The 27,203-nt window shown below is 35.9% G+C and overlaps 1 protein-coding gene and 1 pseudogene across 1 annotated transcript; one reads left to right on the top strand and one right to left on the bottom strand.

The window, feature by feature from the left end:
- The first annotated feature begins 14,029 nt into the window (after positions 1-14,029).
- Positions 14,030-16,165, top strand: LOC107635937 (uncharacterized). The gene has a single exon (XM_016339485.2). The coding sequence runs from the start codon at positions 14,030-14,032 to the stop codon at positions 16,163-16,165; it is 2,136 nt and encodes a 711-aa protein (XP_016194971.2).
- Positions 16,166-16,683: 518 nt separating this feature from the next.
- Positions 16,684-17,556, bottom strand: LOC148566571 (uncharacterized; annotated as a pseudogene).
- Between the last annotated feature and the right edge of the window lie 9,647 nt (positions 17,557-27,203).

The following is a 27,203-nucleotide window of genomic DNA, read 5'->3' as shown; positions in this document are numbered from 1 at the left end:
TGGTAGAAAAAGGATGGTGAGTTGTCCTTTCTTTTGCAAATTAAATACGTGTCAGAATTTAACTGTTTTATTGTTTCAGGTTCTAATTCTATAGGAGTAGAAACCCAACTAGAAGTAGAAATAGAGGCATGTGGTAAAGAGTTTGTTGAAAATGCATCACGAAAAATTGAAATTCAGAACTCCCACGGGATGTCTAGGTTGAAAATGTTGTTTTTTGGTTAGTTTTGAAATGATAAAATTGATGATTTTGCTTATTAATGCTGATTTGATTTATTTTTTGATTTTTTCTTTTTATGTGACAGTTCATTGAATTTTTCGTTAGAGAGTAAGATGTTTGGGACTCTTTGCTCTCAGCCACTTGAGCATTCTCAAACTGTTTCACACCACGAAACGACTGGAGGCAGAGGCAGAAGTGGATAGGTCTCCGATGACTTGGACCAAAACTACTTCTCCAAATGGAAAGAAATTTTTAATTGATAGTCAATAGTTATTAGTTAGGTCTTTTTTCCTTTTCAGTCAGGTTAGTAGTTTGTACCTTTAGGCATATAGATGTCCTGGTTTAGTTTTAAGTATATTTTAGTTTTAGTGCGATCTTTAGATGTGTATGAAAAAATTATATTATTTGAGCTGTAATTAGTTGGCTTAGTTTAATTTTATTTGAGTTATTTCAGAAGAATTTTTTTTGCTTTCATAATGGCAATTGTGATGTGATCCAATAGTTTCGACAGGTTAGTAGGCATTAGATTGATTTAAGTTTTCTAATGATGTATTCATTGGGACACTTGCTCTATTGGGTCTTCCTTTGTTTTCTTCAATTTGTTGTTGAAAAAAACTATAGCAATAATAGAAGTATAATGTCTAAAATTAATTCTAACTATATGAATTTACTGTTATTTTAGTTGCAATCATTTTTGTATGTTTATATTTATTGGTCCATTTTGTTTTTTTGAGATTTTGTTCGATGTGTTTTGAGTGCATACACATGAACTAATTGTTCTATGTTTTTTTTCCCTTTATATTGAGGTCCAACTATGTTTTTTTTTCCACACATATGCAAGGTGCTTCTGTTTTCTCTAATAACGATGAGTTGATATCAGGTTAGTTGTCTATATGATTAAGTTTATGCTATGAATGGTCATTTCCATATATTATATGAGGTCAATCTTACCTTGTCTTTTCTATGGAAAATCCTTTTTTTTTTTGTATTTGTTTTCAAAATAAAATCGATATAATGCTAGTACAGGTACTCATCTTAATCTCAAGTGAGCTGAGAAAGCTTGTGCCTTGGTTGCCGAATTTCTTATTTTCTTGGTACAGGTACTCATCTTATTTTCTTATTTTTTTTAGTTTTATTTTTTTGTTTTGTTTTTTTATTTTATTTCTTTCTTTTACTAATCTTAAGTGAATAATTGTTTATAATGTGCTAATAAGGATAAGAAGAGAATTGTTGACAAATCAGTCTCTATTAAGGTAATAATATTCTAAATAAATTGTCTATATCTATTTTTTTTAGAAGAGATCACCTTAACATATTTTTCATTGGGAATATGCTCTATCTTGCGTTAAATATTAAAAATATGCTTTACGCCTATTAAAATTATAATATTTAAACTAATATTAGATGTGCTCATTGTATGCCCTTCCTCTTCCTTCCTTTTGGTCTTCTTTTTCTCTTTCTTTCTTTTCTATTCCTCTTCTCTTTCTTTGTTTGCTCTTCCTCTGCTGTCTTGGGAATTGCGATTTTTTCTTATCTTTCTTCATCTTCTCTTCCTATTATCTCATGTGGAATTTTTGCTACATCTATCTGAGGTATATATCTGACACTATTAGGTTAGAGTTTAGAAGGGGGCTGTCTTGATTTACGTGCTATTTTTCACACCTCTTTGCTATATTTCTCTCTTGCTATTAGGTTAGGTTATAGGGTTCCAAGTCTGTCCTCCTAATTTTTCGAACTGATAGTGGCGGCCATGAAGATCTTGGATTAGATATTGGATGTTAGTAGGTGTAACATATATACTATTTTGACGATAATTAAAAACATAATTTTTTGACCTTCCATGATTTTGTTACTGTTGCTTCAATTCCTTTTAAAGAAACTAAGTAACGATGCATACCTAATTATTTTCTTATTCTTTTTAGCTTTATTTTGTTTTGTTTTCTTTATTTTATTTATTTTTTTTACTAATCTTAAGTGAATAATTGTTTATAATGTGCTAATGAGGATTGGAAGAGAATAGTTGACAAATCGGTTTTTATTAGGATAATAATATTCTAAATAAATTGTCTATATCTACTTTTTTCTAGAAGAGATCACCTTGACATATTTTTCATTGGGAATATGCTCTATCTTGCATTAAATATTAAAAATATGTTGTACGCCTATTAAAATTAAAATATTTAAACTAATACTAAATGTGCTCATTATATGCCCTTCCTCTTCCTTTCTTTTGGTCTTCTATTTCTCTTTCTTCTTTTTCTATTTCTCTTCTATTTCTTTGTTTGATCTTCCTCTGCTGTCTTGGGAATCACGATTTTTTCTTATCTTTCTTCATCTTCTCTCTCTGTTATCTCGTGGAATTTTTGCTACATCTCTTTGATATATATATCTGACACTATTAAGTTAGAGTTTAGAGGGAGCTGTCTTGATTTACGTGCTATTTTTTACACTTCTGCTATATTTCTCTCCTGATATTAGGTTAGTGTATAGGGTTCCAAGTCTGTCCTTCTGATTCATTGATCTGATAGTGGCGGCCATGAAGATCTTGGATTAGATATCGGACGGTAGTAGGTGGAGACTAATCTAAGGTTTATATTGTGTTCACTCTTGTGTGTTTTGAATGTTCAGTTTTAAATATCTATTGGTTATTTTTTTTCTTTTTCCTTCCAAATTAAAAAATTGATCTATTTTAAAATTCAAATTTCTCAGCTGTATACTGCTAGATATACTCCTCCTTCACTATTTTTTTTATCGTGTTAATTGAAGTTATTATATTGTATGTGCTATAAAGTGTCCTTTTAAAAAAAATCTGCTGATGCTGTGAGAGAGATGTGAAATGAAAGTGATCACTCGGATAATTCGTGTATCAAGTTGATGAAAGTGAGGAGGTGTTGATGTGTTTATTTGCTTATACAATGTGTTCATTTTTATTATTTGGTTTTTTATACCTATTTGTATTAATTTGCCTTAATTTCGTTTAAATTTTAATGGATTTTTTGAAATTAGGAATATGTTGTGCTCAGAATTAGAAAAAGGAAAAGTCTCCCTTGAAGAGGTTGAGAAGAGGTTGAGAAGGTCATTGAAGCTCGAATTTAATGAATCTGATGATGCTGATATTTTTAAGGATGAATATGCATCTGATCATGGGGTCAAGTGACATGATTTTCTATGTCATTTAACTAGAGTTACTGATCAAGACTTATATAAGACATTAGATATGGATAGTGTAAATAGGATTCACCCTTCTTTGATGTGTAATGTGAAATTTTTTGGTTGTGTTCATGTAATAGGAATTGGTATTTAATATTTGGTATGTAATGTGGTGTGTGTCTTAGGATGTTTGATGTTTTGTATGTCCATATTTTGTACTTTATTGGGCTTATTGATCATGTAATATATCAATTGTTAGGATGTGGACATAGCATTATTAGCCAATAGACAAATTTAATTATGTAGCCTTTTATTTTTGTAATTCAGCTCTATAAAAATTAATAAAATGCAGTAGCTTTTTAGTGTTGTATGTTAAAGTTTTGACAAATAATTTATATTTAAGAAGTTATATATATACTGTGTTGCTAATTTTATTTAAGAAAAAGTTGAGAATTTAGTTCCAAATGATAATTGTTGAGAATTTACATGGCATATGTTAAAGGTTTTATTATAATATAAGAATTAATTATAGACACAAATATTTAAATAATGTTATTTTACGGAATTAACTTTTTTGCATTGTTAATTTGAATGGCAGTTTCACTATTATGGTTTTATGTCATGAACAGAAATTTTCGACAGAAATTTTTGATCCGTGCGTTGCGCGGATCTTCTGCTATAATATATATATATATATATATGATGAGTTTAATTTGTTCGTAGCTGAAGATAGAAGAATGGTAGTTACGAAATGTAGTGAAGAAAATGTTGATGGATGGTACCTTCACTTCACATGATCACACGCTCACACTCTCAATAATAGTCTATATTCCTTCTCACGCTCTCTTTGCTATTATATATGCCTATCTTCCATTTCTCATTTTTTTTTTTATATTTACTATCGTGTATTTTTTTACTGTATAATTTTTTTCCTCATTGCACACACGTATATAATAATACATATAACATTTTTCTATTATTTTAAGTTAAGCAATATCAATTCTACTCTTCTATATATAAAAGTTAAAAAAGTTATGAGCACTGCTGGGGAGTTAATGGTCTAAGTCTAAGTATATAATGTGTATAATAGACTATTAAATTACAAAATGAAAATCATCCATACTATCCAAAATAACTATCACCATTCGAGTACTAGAGATGTACTCATCCCAAAAGGTTAAATTGATTTTAGGGTTCACCAAGGATCGAACTCTTAACCTTTTAAATTTGGAACTCTAATACCATGTGATGATACCACTTATCCTAGGATCGAACTCTTGACCTTTCAGATTTGGAGCTCTAATATCATGTCATGATACCATTCATCCCAAAAATTTCAGCTAATGAAAAAAAGTAACACTAATGATTATATCTCTAATACTCCCTAAATCTCCATTGTACACATTGTACAAATATTCTATTGGCTCTTTATACTTTCTCAAAAGTTATATATATTTATTCACTCTTCATTAATTACATAAGGTTGTTTTAACTTTTTTCAGAATTTTATTTGTCAATTATGTTACATGTGTACTAAAACTTAATCATCAACTAATTAATGTATATAAAAATAAATTTAATTTTAATATACTATCAATATAAATTAAAATAATTTTATATATACATTTAATTATATAAGGTCACATTAGTAAATATAATTAAATGATTATTAAAAAAAATGAATGTAATTGAATAATTGTATAAAAACGTTTTACATTTTACACTATTAGTACATTAAAATTTAACTCTATAAAAATATATGTTTAATATTTCATGATTTTTTATTATAATATTATAAATATATTTTATTATTATATTGATATCAGATTTAATTATTTTTTTAATATGTTTAATTATTCTCTTTGTTTATTATTTAGTCAAAAAAATTATGTAAATCAATATAAAAAAAATTCTACGTTCAAGTCATTTATCTAACTAAATCCAATCAAGTTATTATAATATATTTTTTATTCACACATTTCTTTTTTTTGTACATCGCTACTACTACTGTCTTTTCTTATTCTCCTCATTTTTTCTTATTTTTCTCTTTTGTTATCGACTTATCGTCGTCGTCGTCACCACCACCAACTCCTTCTCTTTCTTTTCTCATTTTAATTTATTTTTCTCCTTCCTTTTCCTTCTCGTCCATCATCATCATCATCATTATCATCGTCGTTGTCACTGTTGCTACTGTCTCTTTTTATTCTCCTCTTTTTTTTTTCTCATATTTCTCTTTCGTTATCGTCTTCGTGTCACCACCACCACTCCCTTCTCTTCCTCCTCCTCCTTTCTTTCTCATTTGAATTTATTTTTCTCCTTCCTTTTCGCTCTCCTCCATCGTCATTATCAATTTCGTTTTCTTCTTATACATAAATTACAATGTTTCTTTTTCTCCTTCATTCTCTCTCAAATTTTTGCACACGTAAGATTTCAATTCAATAAGTGTACATTCAAGTCTAATTGAGAAACAATGTTCTTAAAAGAAGTAAGAGTAACAAAAAAAAAAAGAAGAATAAGAAGCAAAAAATGCAGTATTAAAGAAGAGATTTCTGTATTTTTGTAGCAACATTTCAATGTCAAAATTAAGAAATTTAGGTTTTTTTTTTTTGTTTCTGGTAAGAATTTAATCCAATAAGTGTGAACTTATATTCATTCAATTAAATAAGATTTTAATATAGTATAAACATATTCATTCAAGTAATTTTGAGGGCAAAAAACAGAAATAAGCCAAAGAAGAAAATAATTTATATGTAGTTGTTCGAACTTCATTTCTACATAATTCGAACAAACTTGGTTCGAATTACACACAAACACGCACACACATAATTCGAACCAGCTTGGTTCGAATTACACACAAACACACGCACACACTAATTCGAACCAGCTTGGTTCGAATTACACACAGTAATCCATGGTATAATTCGAATTATGCTGTTAAAAAATTAATAATTTATTAAAAAAAATTATTAAAAAATTTATTAAAAAAATTAATAATTTAAAAATTAAAAAAATATATATTTTAGTTTCATACGTTAAAAAAAAGCTAACAAAATATTTAATTACGAGACTTCTTTAAAATATTAATGAGCTATCAATTCGAATTCCATACAATACTTTTTAGTCTATTTTTAATAGTTCATGAATATTTTTTAATAAATTTTTTTAAATTATACTACAAAAAATATTTTATCCTATGCAAAATAATTTTTAGAAAAATGGCTTAAAAAATGTTAGGAGTACTATAAAAATTTGTAATGTTATAATAACTTAGGTACATACATGCATGTACTCAAATTTTAAATAAAATATTCTACATAGTCAATAATAATTTAGAAATAAAAGAAAATATTTTATTCCATATAAAATAATTAAAAAATATATTTTATTCTATACAAAATAATTTTAAAAAATGGCTTAAAAGATGTTATGAGTACTGTAAAAGTTTGTAATATTCTAGTGATTTAGGTAAATATATGATAAAAATATTTTTTCTTTAATTTCTAAATTATTAGTGACTATGTGGAGTATTTCTTTAATGTCCTAAGTCATTAGAACATTACAAATTTTTATAGTACTTCTAACATCTTTTAAGCCATTTTTTAAATTATTTTGCATAGAATAAAATATTTTTTTGTGGTATAATTTAAATAAATTTATTAAAAAATATTCATGAGCTATCAAGATCGAATGGACAGAAGAGTATTGTATAGAATTCGAATTGCTCACCATATAATTTGAATCAGAGTAATTCGAACTTTCCTATGCGTAATTCGAATCATGTAATATTTCACCATATAATTTAAATAATTTTATTAAAAAATTATCATGAATATTTTTTAATAAATTTATTTAAATTATACCATAAAAAATATTTTATTCTATGCAAAATAATTTAAAAAATGGCTTAAAAGATGTTAGAAGTATTATAAAAATTTGTAATGTCCTACTGACTTAAGACATTAAAGAAATACTCCACATAGTCACTAATAATTTAGAAATTAAAGAAAAAATATTTTTATCATGTATTTACCTAAATCACTAGAATATTACAAACTTTTATAGTACTCATAACATCTTTTAAGCCATTTTTTAAAATTATTTTGTATAGAATAAAATATATTTTTTAATTATTTTGTATGGAATAAAATATTTTCTTTCATTTCTAAATTATTATTGACTATGTAGAGTATTTTATTTAAAATTTGAGTACATGCATGTATTTACCTAAGTTATTATAACATTACAAATTTTTATAGTACTCCTAACATTTTTTAAGCCATTTTTTAAAAATTATTTTGCATAGGATAAAATATTTTTTGTAGTATAATTTAAAAAAATTTATTAAAAAAATTTATTAAAAAATATTCATGAACTATTAAAAATAGACAGAAAAGTATTGTATGGAATTCGAATTGATAGCTCATTAATATTTTAAAGAAGTCTCGTAATTAAATATTTTGTTAGCTTTTTTTTAACGTATGAAATAAAATATATATTTTTTAATTTTTAAATTATTAATTTTTTTAATAAATTTTTTAACAGCATAATTCGAATTATACCATGAATTATTGTGTGTGTAATTCGAACCAAGCTGGTTCGAATTAGTGTGTGCGTGTGTTTGTGTGTAATTCGAACCAAGTTTGTTCGAATCATGTAGAAATGGAGTTCGAACCAAGCTTGTTCGAACTACATATAAACGTGCATTGGTGGATTCATGAAGCAATTTTCGTTTTGGCTTATTCACGTAAATTATTTTTTTTCTGGGCTTATTTTTGTTTTTTACCCTAATTTTGATGTTATCTTGTAATCTTTTAGTACATAATTTATTTTTTACATTAATTCAATTAAATAAAATTGTAAACACGTTTATTCAAGTCTAATATGAGAAGTAATACTTCTAAAAAGAATAAGAATCAAAACAACTCCTCCTCCTATTCTTCCCTATCTTGATCATCATGATTACTTAGTAAGATTAGAATATTAAATTTAAATATTTTTTTTCATTATCTTTAGTTAGTAAGTAGAGGAAAAAAAAAAGATGCTCTCATTTAAGCATAAGTAGACATTAAGAAGGCATTTGTTATGTGCTTGTAGTAAAATTTTGGTGTCAAAATTAAGAAGTATTTTAGTTTTTGTAGTAACATTTTGGTGTCTTAATTTTGGTATTTTTTTGTTTTTGCCAAGAATTCAATCCAATAAGTGTGAAACTACATTCATTCAACTAAATAAAATTGTAATATAGTATAAATATGTTCATTCAAGTAATTTCGATGCTATCTTGTGATCTTTTAGTGTGCAATTTGTTTTTTACATTTATTCAATTAAATAAGATTGTAATACATATTTATTCAAGTCTAATATGAAAAACAATACTCCTAAAAAAGTAAGAATAACAATTCAAAACTATTACTACTACTACTCATCATCATCATCATAAGAAGCAAAAAAATGCAACATTAAAGAAGTTATGTTTTGTAGTTAAATTTCGGTGTCAAAATTAAGAAATTTTGGTGTTACTATTAAGATATTTCGGTGTTATTTTTTAACAAATTTTGTATAATTTAAAACTCTTCTTCTTCTTTTTCTTAGGGTAAAGTATTAAATTGGTCTCTTACGTTTAGGCGTAATCCTGTTTTGATCCTTAAGGTTTAAAGTGTCCTATTTGAATCCAAAAAAGTTTTATTTAGCTTTAATCTAGTCCTACCATGAGGTCAAAGTTAAATAATTAACGGAATGTCCTATATAACAATAGTACAAGAACAAGATCGATAATTTGGAGAACAAGTACAAGATCCAGAGACACAAAATCAGCCGTGGATCCATCAATACATTTATTTATCATTCTCTTTAGTTCTATAGAAAATATTTCATTTAAATTGTAAGAAAAATGATAAATAAATGTATTGATACATCTATGATTGATTTTGTGCCTCTGGAGTTTGTACTTATTCTCCAAATTATCGACTTTGTTCTTGTACTGCTGTCATGTAAGACATTTCGTTAATTATTTAACTTTGACCTCATAGTGGGATTACATTGAAACTAAATGAAACTTTTTTGGATTCAAATAGGACACTTTAAACTTTAACGACCAAAACAGGATTGCGCCTAAACGTAGGGGACCAATTTAATATTTTACCATTTTCTTATTTTACCCTGTTAACAAGATTAAAAACAAGAAAAAGAGAATAGAAAAATCAAATTAAAAAAAAAAAAGACATACATAAGACTGCAAAAAATCATCAGGAAGATGAAGAGGAAAAGAAAAGAAAAACGCAATAATTGCATGCAGAGAAGAAGAAACATAAAAAAGAAGAAAGAATGAAAAGAAGAGGAAGCGATGTTGGAAGTTGGAGTGTATCTACATGCTCTCACTAATAAAACTAGTTTTTGTTAGGTTTGAACTAATTTGGTTGGACTTAGTTACACGCTCTCACTAATGAAACTAGGTTTTGATAGATTTAAACTAACTTGATTGGACTTAGTTGTCAAAAAATTTGGATGTGTAACGAAACCGAATCGACATATATAAATACGTAATGATTGGTAGATTTTTAATATATTTGTAGTATTTTGATAAATTCTATTTTTGGGACACTTATTAAAAACTAAAAATAGAAAGATTTGTAAACTCAAAATACATGGAAAGGTTTTTTTAGATGAAGTTAATTTATAAACATTTATTATTATTGAAAATTTTATCTTTTTAATAAAATAATTTTATTTTTAATTTTTTATGGAAACCTCAACGAAACCTTTTATTCTCTTGTATTCATTAATGTAGAAGTATCTGGAAAAGTAAAAATGTTAGATTAATTTACTAAGTGAATATTTATTGTCGAAAAATAAAATTTCAAAAGAATACTTAATTAATAATGGAATGAGTTTTATAGTGTGTAATCTTTTGATATAGTAAATTATATAGTAATATAAAATGATTAATTTCAAGTAAATTCCATTATTCAATTCATTAGTTTTATGCTGAGAGTTAAACAAAGCGTAATAGTGGCTGAGTGGCCAACTAAAATTAGGAAAACAAATAATTTCTTTTTTTTGGAAATTATTTTTTTTATAAGAAAGAAGTTGGTGTTTTATCAAGATATTAGAGGGTGGAGTGATTTACTGAGCAGTGGAGTTGTCAGTCAACACGCAGGAAACGTGATGTCCCTGCTCCTCAGCAACGTGTCAGCACTCCAACAACACATCGGGAGCGTGGTGACGCGGCGAGCATGCAAGGCTCTGGCACCACGCAGGGGGCGTGGTGGAGCTGGCGTCGCAGAGTCCCAATGTGACCTGCACCACGGGGTGGACGTGTTGACCGCTGCCTCTATGCAGAGGACAGGTCTCACCCCGGTAAACAGCAAGCGTCGCCTAAGTTGCTCTATATAAAGAGCCTTCCCAAGTGCAATTTATACAATAGTGTGTTAGTGAGAGAGAAGAAGAGCGTTACACTATCAGAGAGGGCAAGGGGGGTTGCAATTTGTTACGGATCCGGCCCACCATCCCGGATCCAAGACCGAACCCAACATCGGTTCTCCGGGTCCGACCCGTTCCCCGCTTCTAGAAGGCCCGAAAACGGCACTCTCAGATTCCTAACCGACTTTCGAATTCAAACGGCTCCCTTATCTTAGCCAAATAAGATAAGATAAGATATTCTCCATCACCTATAAATAGAGGACCCAGGTCCCTCCAGGTAATTCATTCATTCCACAGACCTTATACCTCTCAGATCCGTTCTGACTTGAGCGTCGGAGTGTCTTTGCAGGTACCTCCCCCCATCGCCCCAGTCAAGTGATCCGGCATCCGCCTCGACCCGCAGGTTCCCGATCCATCTCTCAACCCGTACCAGAGACATCTTGTACATTGGCGCCGTCTGTGGGAACCTGCGCCGACTAAATCGAAATGGGGGACGTACTGGAAGAAGCCTCCTCAAGTCGGGAGAACTCTCGACCAAGAAATCCGACTCCCGAACATCAAGAGGTCACAAACCAAGCTAGGATAATGAGCGCTATCCACCACACAAACGATCGTATGTTCACGGAACCACGATACCCCGAGAACACGGGAGACAAAGCAGCTCAAATCATCCAAGATCTCTACCTCCGGGTCCAAGAGCTCGAAGGCAAATTGACCACCAAAAACAAACTCCATAACGAACACGGAAGCCATGCGACTTCCCGGTCAAGATCTCGTCGCGGCAGGTCGCCGACTCGGCGACATGATACGAGAAACGGTCGCAGCACCTCGCGCGACCATAGACGGGAGAAATCGCCAGAACGGCGATACAGCAAAAGGCACAACCGTAGCACTTCCCGAGACCCAAGCCACCAGCGCGAATCAGAGGAAGAGCGGCGACACCGAGACACCAAACGCATGAGAAACGACCATATAATAATGGGCGCTACACCCTTCACAGAAAGAATCCTAAGAGCAAAACTCCCCAAAGGCTTCGACAAGCCTACCGATATGAAATACGATGGAACTAAGGATCCCCAAGAATACCTAACGGCTTTTGAAGCCAAAATGAACTTAGAAGGAGCGGCCGACGCGGTCCGATGCAGAGCCTTCCCGGTAACCCTCGCCGGGCCAGCAATCAAATGGTTCAACGCCCTCCCAAACGGATCCATAGCCAGTTTCCACGACATTACACGAAAATTCATGGCCCAGTTCACTACTAGGATTACTAAAGCCAAACACCCCATCAGCTTGCTTGGGGTCACACAAAAACAAGACGAATCCACAAGAAAATACCTCGACCGCTTCAACGACGAATGCCTAACGGTCGACGGACTCACGGATTCTGTCGCAAGCCTTTGCCTGACCAATGGGCTAATGAACGAAGATTTTCGCAAACACCTCACCACCAGACCGGTATGGACCATGCATGAGATCCAAAACGTCGCCAAAGACTACATCAACGACGAAGAAGTCAGCCAGGTCGTCGCGGCCAACAAACGGCAGCACGGCAACACCCAACGCGGCAATTCGGCTTCTCACTATAACCCAACACCCAAAGAGAATCAACGAGACCACCTTCGGCCGACCAGCCGGCCACCGAGAATAGGCAAATTCTCTAATTATACGCCCCTAACCGCACCAATTACCGAGATTTACCACCAAATAGCAGATCGAGGCATCATTCCGAAAGCCCGACAACTCAAGGAAAGGACAGGAGGCAACAAAACCCTCTACTGCGAATACCACCGAGGTTACGGTCACAAAACACAAGATTGTTTCGACCTTAAAGACGCCCTTGAACAAGCCATACGAGACGGTAAACTCCCAGAATTCGCCAAAATCATCAGAGAACCAAGACACGTGGAGAGAGACAGGTCACCGGAGAAAGAAGGACGTAACCCGAGAACCCAAAAGCAACCCCCTAGAAAAAGTCCAGAGGAAGACCCGACCATCATAGTAAACGTCATCACGGGCAAAGATGCACCATGCAAGTCAAAATCCACGATAAAAAAAGACCTCAAGGTAATGGCCGTCAGAAATCAAGCCCCAACTCCCGGGACCGACAAAGCAATAACCTTCCTACCCGAAGATTGCCAGCACGGCACCGCAGCCAAAGACGCACCCTTCGTGATCTCGGCGAGAATCGGAACCGGACTAGTCCGAAGAATACTAGTAGACACCGGCGCAGATTCCAACATCCTCTTTCGAGGGGCCTTCGACAAGCTTGGGCTCCGCGACGAAAATCTCCAGACGCACCGCAACGGTGTCACAGGACTCGGGGACAACTTCCTCAAACCGGAAGGCTCCATCACACTCCCCCTCACCATAGGAACCGGTGACAAGAGGAGGACAATCCTAGCCAAATTCGTGGTCCTAAAAGACTCCACTGCCTACAACGTCATCCTCGGAAGAAAGACGATCAATGACTTTTCGGTCATCATCTTTACCAAGTACCTCCTTATGAAGTTCGTAGCGGAGGACGACTCCATCGGGACCATCCATGGAGACCGGGAAGTCGCGGCAGAATGCGACAACACCAGCCTGGCTTTACGGAAAAAATCCCGCGACGCTGCCGGGATATTCCTAGCCGACCTAGACGCCCGACAAGACGGCCAGCCTAGACCAGAACCGGAAGGCGACATGGAGAAACTGCAAATAGGACAAACCAAGGACGAGTACACCTTCATCAACAGGAACCTCCCCTATGACCTAAAAGAAGACCTTTCCCAATTTTTAAAACAAAACAGAGACCTGTTCGCTTTCACGCCAGCCGACATGCCGGGGATAGACCCCAACTTCATGTCCCACCGGCTAGCCGTAAACCCCAAAGCCAAACCCGTAGCACAAAGAAGAAGAAAAATGTCAGCAGACCGAGCGGCCGAAGTCAAGAGACAAGTACAAGCCTTGCTCGAAGCAAACTTCATCCGAGAACTCCCCTACACGACCTGGCTAGCAAACGTTGTACTTGTAAAGAAATCCAACGGGAAATGGCGAATGTGTGTCGACTATACGGACCTCAACAAAGCTTGCCCAAAAGACGCCTTTCCCCTGCCGAACATCGACGGACTAGTGGACTCCGCATCCGGACATCGATACCTCAGCTTTATGGACGCATACTCCGGCTACAATCAGATACCCATGCACCGACCCGACGAGGAAAAAACGGCGTTCATCACCCCCGACGGCACGTACTGCTACACAGTCATGCCCTTCGGTCTGAAAAACGCCGGAGCAACGTACCAACGGCTCGTCAACAAAATATTCCAGAACCTATCCGGAACAAAACTAGAAGTCTACATAGACGACATGCTCGCCAAAACTGACTCCGACGAACAACTCATCAGCGACCTCAACGTCATATTGGACACCCTAAGAAGGCACCAAATGCGACTCAACCCAACAAAATGCGCCTTCAGAATGGAGGCAGGGAAGTTCCTTGGCTTCATGATTACACAACGCGGAGTTGAAGCCAACCCGGAGAAATGTCGTGCCATCCTCGAGATGACGAGCCCAAAAAACCTACTCGACGTTCAGAAGCTCACCGGCCGACTAACAGCCCTATCTCGTTTTCTCGGAGCATCAGCCCAAAAAGCAATCCCCTTCTTCAAATTAATGAAGAAAGGAGCCCCCTTCATGTGGAAAGAGGAGTGCGAAGTGGCATTCCAACACTTCAAGAAAACCCTGGCAGAACCACCAATTCTCGCCAAACCCCAAACAGGGGAAACCCTGTACTTATACCTCTCCATAACGGAAGAAGCACTCGCGGCGGCACTCATCCGAGAAAACAAGGAAAAGGAGCAAAAACCTATATATTTCACAAGCAAAGTCCTACAAGACGCAGAGACCCGCTACTCGCGCCTAGAAAAACTAGCCTTCGCCCTCCTCACGGCATCCCGACGCCTGCGGCAATATTTCCAAGCCCACCCCATAACGGTTCGAACCGACCAAGCAGTTAAACAGGTACTACAGAAGCCCGACCTACCGGGAAGAATGCTAGCATGGTCCGTCGAAATATCCCAATTCGACATCAAGTTCGAACCCCAGTACGCAATCAAAGCACAGGCCATGGCCGACTTCATCGCCGAGATGACACCAGGAAACACCCCTCCCGAGTCATGGAAACTACACGTCGACGGCTCCTCGAACGTCACTTCCGGAGGCGCCGGAGTCATTCTGGAAAGCCAAAACGGCGTCGTAATCGAACAATCAGTCCGATACGATTTTCCGGTCTCAAACAACCAAGCAGAATACGAGGCCCTCCTGGCAGGACTAACCTTAGCCAACGAAGTCGGGGCAAAGGTCCTGGAAATCAACACGGATTCGCAAGTAGTCAGTTCCCAAATCAACAGAGACTACCAAACGCGAGATCCCCTGCTACAACAATACCTCGCCAAAGTCAACAAACTAAAAGAAGAATTTGACCAGGTAACCATACAGCACGTCCCCAGGGAAAGAAACGCCAGAGCCGACCTCCTCTCTAAACTTGCCAGCACCAAACCAGGACACGGCAACAAATCGCTAATTCAGGAGGTCGTCAAAACACCGTCCATATCCCTAACAGCCGACACCCACCTGACGCACTCCCACCACAAGTCTTGGACCTACCCCATCCTACAGTACCTCCTCAACAGAACACTGCCCGAAGACCCCAAAGAGGAAAAACGAATAAAAAGGAGGGCCACCGGCTATACGGTCGTCGCGGGACAACTATACAAACGTGGACTCTCGCAACCCCTGCTCAAATGCGTCGAGCCCGGAAACACGGAATACATACTCCGCGAAATCCATGAAGGCTGTTGCGGACACCACATCGGAGGTAAAACCCTTGCCCAAAAAGTCATCCGCGCCGGCTACTTCTGGCCCACGATCATCCAGGACTCCATACAACTAGTGAAAAACTGCGACAAATGCCAAAGGCACGCCAACATCCACCAAGCCGCCCCGCACCAGCTCAGCATTATATCAGCTGTCATCCCAGTTGAAATCGGCGACCCAAGTCCGCGAAGAACAATCGGGGGCAACGACGAAGAAGCAGAACGAGACCTCACTGACGAAATAAGAAGCGTAGCCCATCTCAGGGAACTAGCCCTAAAACAAAGAATCAGTCTAAGATACAACAACGGAGTCATTCGGCGAGAATTCACGACAGACGACCTCGTCCTACGACGAAACGACATCGGTCCCCCAACCCCGGGAGAAGGGAAACTCGCCCCCAACTGGGAGGGACCATACAGAATCAAAGCTGCAATCGGGAAAGGAGCGTACAAACTCGAACGGCTTAACGGTCACGAAGTCCCGAGAACATGGAACGCCGCCAACTTACGGCGGTACTACTCCTAAAACCAACCCAGGTCTCCATCCCCCCCCCCCCGGTTTTCTTTTACGCTTTCGCTTTACTTATTCAGTCGTTGCAAATTTACATTTCAAAACTACGCCTATGTATCAAATTCGGGTACTCTTTCCCGCCAACAACGGAGGGTTTTAACGAGGCCCGCCCATCAATAAAATCCCTTTACAAAGCTATCCCTAAATTCTTTATTTTTCACACAATGTCCCAAACACGGAACAAAAACACGGCCACAACTGGAGGACCGATCACCCTCCGGGCCCAACCCACGGATATCCATATAAACCCGACCATACGACGGTCCACTCATCCCAAATACGGGAATAAGATTAACCAAACGGAATAGCTTTAAAACAGAACATACGAAAAGAGCCCGAACGGCTAGAAAAGTCATTAAAACAAAATCCAAAAGCTACGGAGTCACGGTTACACGGCCCACGGCCAAACCAAAAGTATCCAAAAAACAAAGTAAGTCTAAAAGAGCGGAAGAACAAAAATTACAAAGATAAAGCTACTCGAGGTCGACTATCCGGCCATCGCGAACGGTCTTGAATGCTCTCATCACGGACACATCCACTCCCGGAGCAAGCACCAGGACCTGCGCCTTCATCGTCTCCTCGGTAGCAGCAATCGCATCCTTAGCATCGGCCAGCAGTTCCGTTTTCTCCCTCTTCAATGCAGCAACCTCGGTATTCAGAGCCTCCGTCTCACCAAGAAGAACGGCAGCCCGAGAACCCGCATCGGAAGCCTTGCGTCGCTCCTCACCTAGCTGAGAAAGGAGTGAAGTCTCAACCTTGGAAAGCCGGAGAATCTCCGCCCCGGCTTCCTCAGAAGACTTCACCGCCTTCTCCCTCGCAATCTCGGCAGCCTCAAGCTCCTCCTTCAACTTAGCCACCTCAGCCTGAGATTGGCGAAGTTTCTTGTCCAGTAAACCGACCTGAGCCATCATGGGCTCAGCCTTCCGAACAACAACAGCAGAGCGAAGGAGAGCACGATACACTAACTTGGCCTAGAACGAGACATCACAGCCATCAAAATAAGGCTCCGTACCAGGCATCAAATGCTGATCAATGAAACCCGGGGCATCAAAACGACGATCCATCACACTAGGCACCAAACCCTCCTCAAAAGTCTCGCTGCTCGGGTCCTCAGGCCTCCTTCTCTTCCGAGAAGCCTCAGCAGCCGACACCACCACAACCTCAGGAGAATTCGCAGGGCCAGGGGAAACTTGAACCTCGGCCCGTGCAGCCGAAGAAATCACCTCCTGAGAAACCGGTTGAGATTCCACGGCAGGATTGGAGACAGGGGTAGAAGGAGACGAGGATCCCTCCTCCCGGCCCATCGCCGCCTTCAACCTAGCCAGAGAAGTCAGCCCACCGGCCATCTCAACTGAAAGAAATAAAAAATAACAAAACATAGTTACAAAAAAGAGAAAAATAGAACATATAAAATCGGGAAAAGAAGACAAGGCACACACCAATATACGCCCGACAAGCCTCGGGATCCCCCATAACGTCCCGAGGATTCAACGGACGCTCACCAAACAAATGCCACAAAACGTTGGCAACGTCCTTATCCTCCTGGGACAAACCATCGTAGGTGAATTTAGTTAGAACCGACGGGCCAGCTTGGAAATTCCAGTATGTCGGAAACCGACGTACGCCCTCCGGCGACAGCCAGAATGGATGGTGCCCCTGGACAGGACGCACCTTAAAATACTCCCACTTAAAACCATGGAAAGAATCCTCAAATAAGCCAAAAATACGGCGATGAGGGTGAGCACGGAAAGACATATACCCCTTCTTATGCTTCCCCTCCTTAGTCGGGAGAGTGCATAAGAAAAGAAAAAGAAAAACAGGAACGGAAGCCGGAAGGTCGAGATACCGGCACACCAACTCAAACGACCGCACAGCAGCCCAGCTGTTCGGGTGAAGTTGAGACGGCGCCACGGAACACCGACTCAATAGATCCTGAACAAGCGGCGAGAAGGGGAGCCACACGCCGAGCCGAGTGAACATCGACTCATAAACCCACATCCAATCCGGAACGGTGGGGGAATGCAGATTCAAGTAACAAACGCGCTCGTCGGCGTCCGGGAGGACGAGCTCATACCGCCCCTCCTCATCACCACCACCGCAGATGGCCCCCTGATCACGGAGCCGCTGAAGGTCGCCCTCCGTCATCCGCGACGGAACGCCCCATACATCACTAGTCACCCAACCATAACGATTGGGAACGCCCCTGGAAGGGGCTACTGGAGCTCCCACACCCTCATTTCTTCGCCGTTGCATACCTAAAACAGGGAGGAGCACCACCATCAGCCTGCTAACCCTAGACAGAAGCAAGACAGAAACCTACACACCACTACCAAACCAACACGGCGGTACACCGCCATCACCGAATGAACACGGCGGTGCTCAACCCCTCCAAAAACTCAAAAAACTACCCCCCCAAAGAAACTAGTTCAACGCAAAACTAAAAACAGGTAGAACAATGCATGGCAAAAGACAGAGCGGCATTCACAAAATAACAGGAAAGAATAAGCGAAACGTGCTAACCTGGAAATGCAGAAAGAACACTTGAGAAAGCTCGAAAAGCAGAAGCAGCAAGCAAAAAACCAAAAAACGAAAGACCACAGAGAAAGGAGGAGACTTTCTGTTCAGATAAGAAATTCTTCAGAAGAAAATGGAAAAAGGAAAAAGAAAGGGAAACGAGCGAGGGAACTGAAATAAAAATCCAAAACGGTTTCAAAGAGAGGGGCAAAAAGACACAATTGCCCCTAGGCGCAGTTAAAGCTAGTAGGGGCAGAAGAGGGAAAGCGTCCCTTCACATTTAATGACCCTCCCTCGAAAAAAGAAACTAATAAAGCCTCGAAGAACGCAACAGACACGGCAGAATCGGAGGAGTCACGTCAAACCAAAAAACGGTCAGACGAGCCTTCAGCGAAACCGGAGCCGAGACACCGATCTCCCTCCAAAAAACAAACGAACTCCCGAGACAAACTGAAGCCCACGGTCAAGCATCGCGCCTTTCAGCGGCGGACCGACCTTGTTCGCTCCCCCGCTGCGGGGGCAACTGTTACGGATCCGGCCCACCATCCCGGATCCAAGACCGAACCCAACATCGGTTCCCCGGGTCCGACCCGTTCCCCGCTTCTAGAAGGCCCGAAAACGGCACTCTCAGATTCCTAACCGACTTTCGAATTCAAACGGCTCCCTTATCTTAGCCAAATAAGATAAGATAAAATATTCTCCATCACCTATAAATAGAGGACCCAGGTCCCTCCAGGTAATTCATTCATTCCACAGACCTTATACCTCTCAGATCCGTTCTGACTTGAGCGTCGGAGTGTCTTTGCAGGTACCTCCCCCCATCGTCCCAGTCAAGTGATCCGGCATCCGCCTCGACCCGCAGGTTCCCGATCCATCTCTCAACCCGTACCAGAGACATCTTGTACACAATTCAATAAAGAGGGGAAGGGAGGTTGTTGCTCCACAAAAAGAAAGGGTGGAAAAATAGGAAAAAAACATATATTATTTTGTATTTATTTTAAAAAATAGTTCGTAATTATAATGCTCCTAAGGAATATATTATAAATTATTTGGATCATCTAATTTATATAAGTTGGTAAATTATATCTTTATTGTGTATTTAAATTTCTGTTATTTTTTTGTTATTTAACACGTTAGAATATAATTTTTTTATTAATTTTATGTTATAAAAATGCCGAAATAAAATATATATTATACTATACAATATAATAAAAATTTTATAAAAAATATAATTTTTCTACGATAAAATATAAAAATAATACTATAGTAAATATATATTCTGTAAATAAATATGTATATGTTGAAAATATTCAAAATTTTAATATATAAATATTAAAGTTATTAAATATTAGAGAAATATATATTTTTGATGCACGAAAAAAAATTATTTTAACTATGGTAATGGTAATGCACGTAAATTATTTTAACAAATAAAATATTAAAATAAATAAATATGTAAATATTATTAAATGAATACATACATTTTATAAATAAATATGCTAATATTTATTTATTAATAAATAAATATTTATAATTAATCTAACAAATATATTTTTGTTGATGCAGCCTAACAAAAATTTGTTGGTGTGTAAACTGAATCCGCCACAGAGTTGGAACCCCCGATGGTCGAAAACTACTTACGCGTCACGGAATTCTACCACGTATCTAGGATTGGGGTGATAAGAGAATTTCACCCCTTATTGGCTGCTCTGGTTGAAAGGTGGAGACTGAAGACTCACACTTTTGTGTTGCCGGTGGGTGAGATTACAGTGACATTGGAAGATGTCGCTAATATATTTGGCTTACTCATTGATGGAGAGCCTGTGAGTGGATGGACTGACAGTAGTAGTGACTTCGTTCAGAGTTAGAGCATGGCAATATTCGGACGTGAACCAGTACTCAGTGGTAATTCGAAATCCTATATAAAGCTTGGCTGGGTTCGATGTATCAGAGATGCGGAGCCGTTGGACACTGAAGAGTCCATAAGGAGATACATGAGATGTCAGATTTTCTATATGTTAGGGTCGACCCTATTCACAGATAAGTCGACCGCATACGCCCATGCGAAGTATCTACCGTTGCTTCACGATTTCGAGCGCATCCATACTTATAGTTGGGAGTCAGCATGTCTCGCACATCTTTACAGAGCACTATGCCGTGCATCACGATATGATACGAAGGAGATGGATGGCCCTCTTAATCTGTTGTTTGTTTGGGCATGGAAGCGAATGCCGTGTATTGTGCTCATACCGAAACATATCCTTCCACCTGCTGAGATAACAGTGGCCATGAGGTAAATATTTATGGTTCTTGTCGGAGATTATATTCACTATGCATGTTGCATTTACGGTTACTTATGTAAATTTTTTCAATGTATCATGTTTCAGGTGGAGTCATTCGGAACGGATCACAGCTTGGTTATCGAATACCGTAGTGATATTTAGCCATGATATAGACTACATGCAGGAGGTAAACATTTATGGTTCTTGTGAATCCTAGTTCCAAACATTAATGTTAGGGTTATGACATACGAATTATATGTGGCAGTTTGAGTGGTGGCCGTACGAAGGAATGATCATACCCGACGAGTTACATGGACATCTTGATGTGTGTGATACTCGAATTGACTCATGCCGGTCTGAGATCATTCCCACACCATCTTTTCTGACAACATGCATTCGCAGATTCCTGAGAAAGAAGTGTCACGCATCAGTTGTCTTCCCTTCCACCAAGGCAAACGCGATAGACACAATGTTCTGGTTCACATCCTGTGCAATAGCGACCAGAAGTGTACCTTTGTACTTTCCATATAGGTGTGTGCCGTCAACCTAAACTAGGGGTTTGCAATGCCTAAATGCCCTCAAGATCAGCAACGCCTACAGAAAGTGCCCATCATCGTTTATTAATCAATCCAAAGTATAGATTAACAAAAACATATTATTCGGTCATCATGTACCTATGTTTGAATATTCCGAAAACTCCGGTGCATGCGTGGCGTCGAGATCCAATTCACGCATAAAAGGTGGCACGTTCATCGGTTGACTGATCGAGGGGTGAACCACTACATTATCCGCTGCTGTCTCAACTCCCACATCACCATCCTCGTCTTCGTCACCGGTTTTATAAGTGGCTTCGAAGTCCTCTTTGCTGTCACTATTCATTCGCTCGTACACTGCAGCTCTATCATCCTCCACCTCTAAATCATTTTGAATCCCTTCCGCCTCTATGGTTTCAAACTCAACATACAGCTCAATCTGTGGCTGTCGCATCTGAGTCTGCCGGTGAATTTGAAACATATTCTGCATAATCACTTCGTCAGTGATTGGCATGGTATCAAACTGTATTAGACCACCAAAAACTACAATCGGATTCCGGTACAGAATTTTGCTCACTCTCATTAACGTACCGTTCTCCATACTTTGACAAAGACCGTTCTGAAGCTCCATTAACGTCATGGTGCATGGAACCACAAACAAAAACAGATTCTGGCACACAAACCTCACTCCCTCATGAGTATTACGTATTATCTCACCGTCGCGATACACCACTAAGTTTGCGGTACCCTCCATTACACTAGAAACACACTCAAAGAACACTCACACACTCTTCCTCAGAATGAAAATGGACCCGAGCACAGCCTTATATAGAGAGAAGCATTTACCACGCCCCCCACGTGCTGCGGCCACGTCATCTCGCCCCCGGCGTGCTGAGTCATCACGCCCCCGCGTGGTCCTAGCTCCAACGAATCAGATGGCGCCACGTATCTTCACGCCCCCACTTGTAGCAGTCAACACACCCTCTGCGTGTTGACCATGCACCTCAAACGTCTACCATTGGGTAATACACAATATTCTACCATTTTTGGCCAAATCACCAGCTTCCTTCTCATATTGAAATTCTTGAGCCTCTTTATTTCCTTTTATTCTTTTTTTTTTTAGTTTTAGGACTGAGTTTCTTTCATTTTCTTTCTTCTTTTGGACTGGAACTTTTGTTTCTATTTTCTGTTTTTGGATAGTGATATTATAACCTATGTTACAAACGGGTTAGTTGTATTAAACTTGTTTGGACCACATATAATAAGTAAGCTTGAGGCCCAACAAAACAACAACTCAAGGAAGCAACTCATGGCTTTTTTATGGATCCCAAAATATTAACAAGTATGTGGTAAAAGTGTGAGGAATGTGTGAATGTGTTGTGTACTTAGAATTGGAAGTTGTCCAATCTATTTGGGTATGTCCAATGACAAAAAAAAAAAAACAAAATATTAACAAGATACACATCATTTTGTTGAGAGAGAGAAGAAATTAGTCATACATCAAAAATAACATAAAAAAGTAAATCATATATAAAATAAAAAACTCGTAAATTTATTATCTTAAGATTTTAAGTTAAACGTGATACCTTAAGATTTTAAGATGGTTTTGGGTTTATTGATCTATTGGTGCTCAAAATAAGAGATATCATGCCTTGGAATTGGCGTGTTGACTTTCGTTTGATTATGAGAGATGCAAACACGGTGACAGATACTATGGCAAAGATGGCGATGAAGTTACAACTTTCGCATGTGGAGCTTCTTTCACCTTAGGAGGAGTTTAAGAATAGTCTTAAACGGGACTGTCCCTCTATTTAAGCAATTCCTTGTTTTGTTTGTTTTGTTTTTCTTTGTTTAATTTATTTCAGTCACCAAAAAAAAAAAACGTGATATCTTTTCGTTTTATCATTTATATACTTTTCTTAAATATGTTTTTGGTAACTTTTTTTTGGAAGATAGAAAAATTCCAACTCGCGATCTCTTAGGTGAATATGAAAAAATTATGCCATTTGAATTTTTACTTAATTATCTTTTGGTAACTATTTTACTTTACGACAAAATGCGCATGTACATAACTAAAATTGTGATATTCTGTACTCGTTTAAAAACTTTACAACCTAAATATTTATGTGCGTCATGCAACTGAAAATTTTGACAAATTGAAATCAGTTATAATTAGGATATTTAATTATTAGTTAAATATCGGTTCAACTAGGTATTCTTTAAAAATTGTACAATATTCAGCTTTTTATTATAATAATTAAAAAAAAATTAAAACAAACATAACTAAAAATTATGAATAGATTTACTGTTTTTTTAAAATTAAATACACATTTAAAATACAATTTAAAAAAACTGAAATTTAAAATTTCTGTTTCAGATTTAATATATTTAATTATTAATATATTATAATTTAAATACATATCTAAAAATCAAATTATTCAAAATTCAAAATTTTGATTTTAAAATTATAAAATAAATCTTAAACTATCAAATTATTAATTAAACTCGTACAAAACACTCAAACAAGTAGAGAAGTCACGTTTGCGCCATGTTGAAAATCTAGAGGTGCACATGAAAAACTCAGAGGTGCACATCGAGAAGTCATCATCCGCTGTCGTTCATCCGTGCCACCTTCCTCTTCCGCGCTCATCCTCAACGCTGCCTTCCTCCTTTTCGACGCTCATTTACAACGCTGTCTTTTTAATGTTTAAATTTAAATTTTAGATTTATGATTTTGGATGTGTTTTAAAAATATTTTCTGTATAACTTCATAATTTTAGATGTGTTACAATTATTTTTTAATGTTTAAATTTAGATTTTAGATTTATAATTTTGGATGTGTTTCAAAAATATTTTCTGTATAACTTCATAATTTTAGATGTGTTACAATTATTTTTTAATGTTTGAATTTAGATTTTAGATTTATAATTTTATATTTTCTATATAACTTCATAATTTTAGATGTGTTACAATTGTTTTTTAATGTTTAAATTTAAATTTTAGATTTATGATTTTGGATGTGTTTTAAAAATATTTTTTGTATAACTTAATATTTTAGATGTGTTACAATTGAAAAAGAAACTACAATTGAAAATATTTTAGTTTATGTATATAATTATATTCGACCATTCATAATTGTATTATTAACATTTATATTGTATTATTAAAGTTGACTGATTTTGGATGTGTTTTAAAAATATTTTGTATAAAATATCATACTATCAGATGTGTTATAATCGAAAAATAACAACACAATTTTAAATTAATTGTTGATTATAATAATTTTGAAAACTAATAAGTATCGAAAAAATTTTAACTGATAATTTAAATAATAAATATTATATTCATTTGATCGAATAAAAAATCAAAATATTAATTGTATTATTAACGTTTAAATTTAAATATTTAAAGTTAGTCTGATTTTGGATGTATTTTAAAAATATTTTGAATAAAATATCATACTATCATGTGTTATAATTGATAAATAACAACAGAATTTTTATGACCATATCAACTACATCTTCTCTCTGTCACCAAAAAAAATTACATCTTCTCTCTTAAACTCCAGATTTTTTTTTTGTTTCTTTGTTCAAACTACTTACGTAGAAAGTACTTTATTTGCAACAACTTTATTAATAAAATTAAATAAGATCAACCTTGTTCTAATTAAATCAGCAGAGTGTTTTTATGTTTAAATTAAAATATAATTAAAAATGTTGAACATGATATTTCTTAACAAATTACATAAATACATGTGTGAAAAATAATGATACCTTTCACCAATGCAAAATGAGAGAGTGCTTCAGCTGGAAGGTCGTGATGGTCTTCACCAATGAAGACGAGATGGAGAATTCAGCTACCAGCATCCTTTTTAGTTTGGGATTCACTAATGCGTGTGAATATCCCGTAGAATAAGGAATTTAAAAAACTGTATCTGTTACGTGAAGTTACGAAAGTAAAACAAAGTCACCGTAACCACCAATGAAATGGGTGAATTTTAAAATTTAAATTTAAATTAAAATCTAATTATAGATATGTATCTACAAAATAAGAACATGTTACACTAAAAAAATAATTAAATATTATTTAAATCTGATTAAAGACTGATTATTATTTTACAACTAGCATTTCCCGTTAAATATATACTTTAGAGCTGCTGAGTTGTGATTCCTACATAAAATCTACACTTGACAATAATTTATCGCATTTTTAAAGGGGTAACGTTCTTTCAGAATTATATTAAAACCAGCGAACTGAGATATTGCACCTTATTATCATGTGCTGAGTGAAAACCTAAATATATTAGAAGCCAAAATTAGTTGGAATGAAGCATTTTGACTTTTGATTTTAGACCAACTGAAAAGCAGAGCATCTTAGAATAAAGAGCCACTTTTCAGAATTGAACTTATGCTTTCAATCTTCGAATTCATTAATCTTCAGCTCCAAAACATATAATGTAGCATCTCTAAATATACTAAACACTGAATATATTAAAATCATTTTGAAAATTAATTATGTTGTGTCTTAGACTATTTTGTCTTTTCCGTTGTCACTTTCTGCTACAATTTGAAAATTGATCGTTATTATATATGTGTCTTCTGTTACTTCAAAGGTAGTTAAGGTTGTGCTTAACATGTGATTCATTATAGAAAATACAAAATTATTGCACATAATAGAGATAAAGATAAAATTAGAAAACAATTATACTGTGTTCTTATTCTTGCTTTATTATCTTCAATGTATTTTTATAGATAAAAATTAGACAAATTATAAGTATCTTTTTTATATATGTCTGTTTGAATGTTTTTTTCTCTCTAAGAATTAACAATTGCCAAACATGTTTTACTTACAGATTTGAGGGTTGGTTTACCTTAAGAGCATAGAATAGGAAATTTCCTGAATTGGCTTCAATTCCGTGCTATATATATTATTCATGTAATTTAATTATAAAACTTTGGACCATTAAATCTCCATGTGCAATATAGTAGTATTTCTGAAGCGTGTTTATATTGTGCCCAAAATTCTTCCTTGTTCTTATCGCTTCTTCCATTTTGGATTCCCAAAACTTCGTTGCTTCCAATAATTACCAATTATCTAAAATATTCTTAATTTTTTTTAATATTATATATTATAAACTAAACAATTAAATATTTCTAATATTTTAAGAGTTTAAAGAATAATAGTTTTATTTAGCAGTTAAAAAGACGTTTTAGCCATTAGTAATTTAATTCCTTGTTTATTTCTTTATTACTCTTTTTTTTTATAATAATTCGTATATTTAGTATTAGTATCATTTAAAAATTTCAACAAATAATTATTTGTGAAAAATAAATCCGTAAATTGGAAAATTTGTTTAAGCAAAGATAATATTCTTTTATTTATGCTTCCCATACGCCGATTAAGTAATACCATGAAAATCAATATGGATTTTAACTTTTCTTCTGAAAAAAAAAACTTAGTAACACTGGTTTTTCTTTTTATATTGAAGTAACACTAAACTTTGAATTTGCAAAATATATTATCACTTATATATTTTCTTAATAAATATAATGAAATAAAGGGCTTTGAGATATTTTTTTAACGAAAAAATATATTAATTCAGAAAAAAAGAGGGTGTACAAAACTACAAATATTATTTAAACTTTATGCTATCAAGTATAAAGA

Source organism: Arachis ipaensis, chromosome B4, assembly GCF_059453495.1.
Source record: "Arachis ipaensis isolate K30076 ecotype BB chromosome B4, ASM5945349v1, whole genome shotgun sequence".
In the NCBI taxonomy this organism is placed as follows: Eukaryota; Viridiplantae; Streptophyta; class Magnoliopsida; order Fabales; family Fabaceae; genus Arachis; species Arachis ipaensis.
The sequence above is the reverse complement of the archived record's forward strand: the minus strand, read 5'-3'. Positions and strand labels throughout refer to the sequence as shown.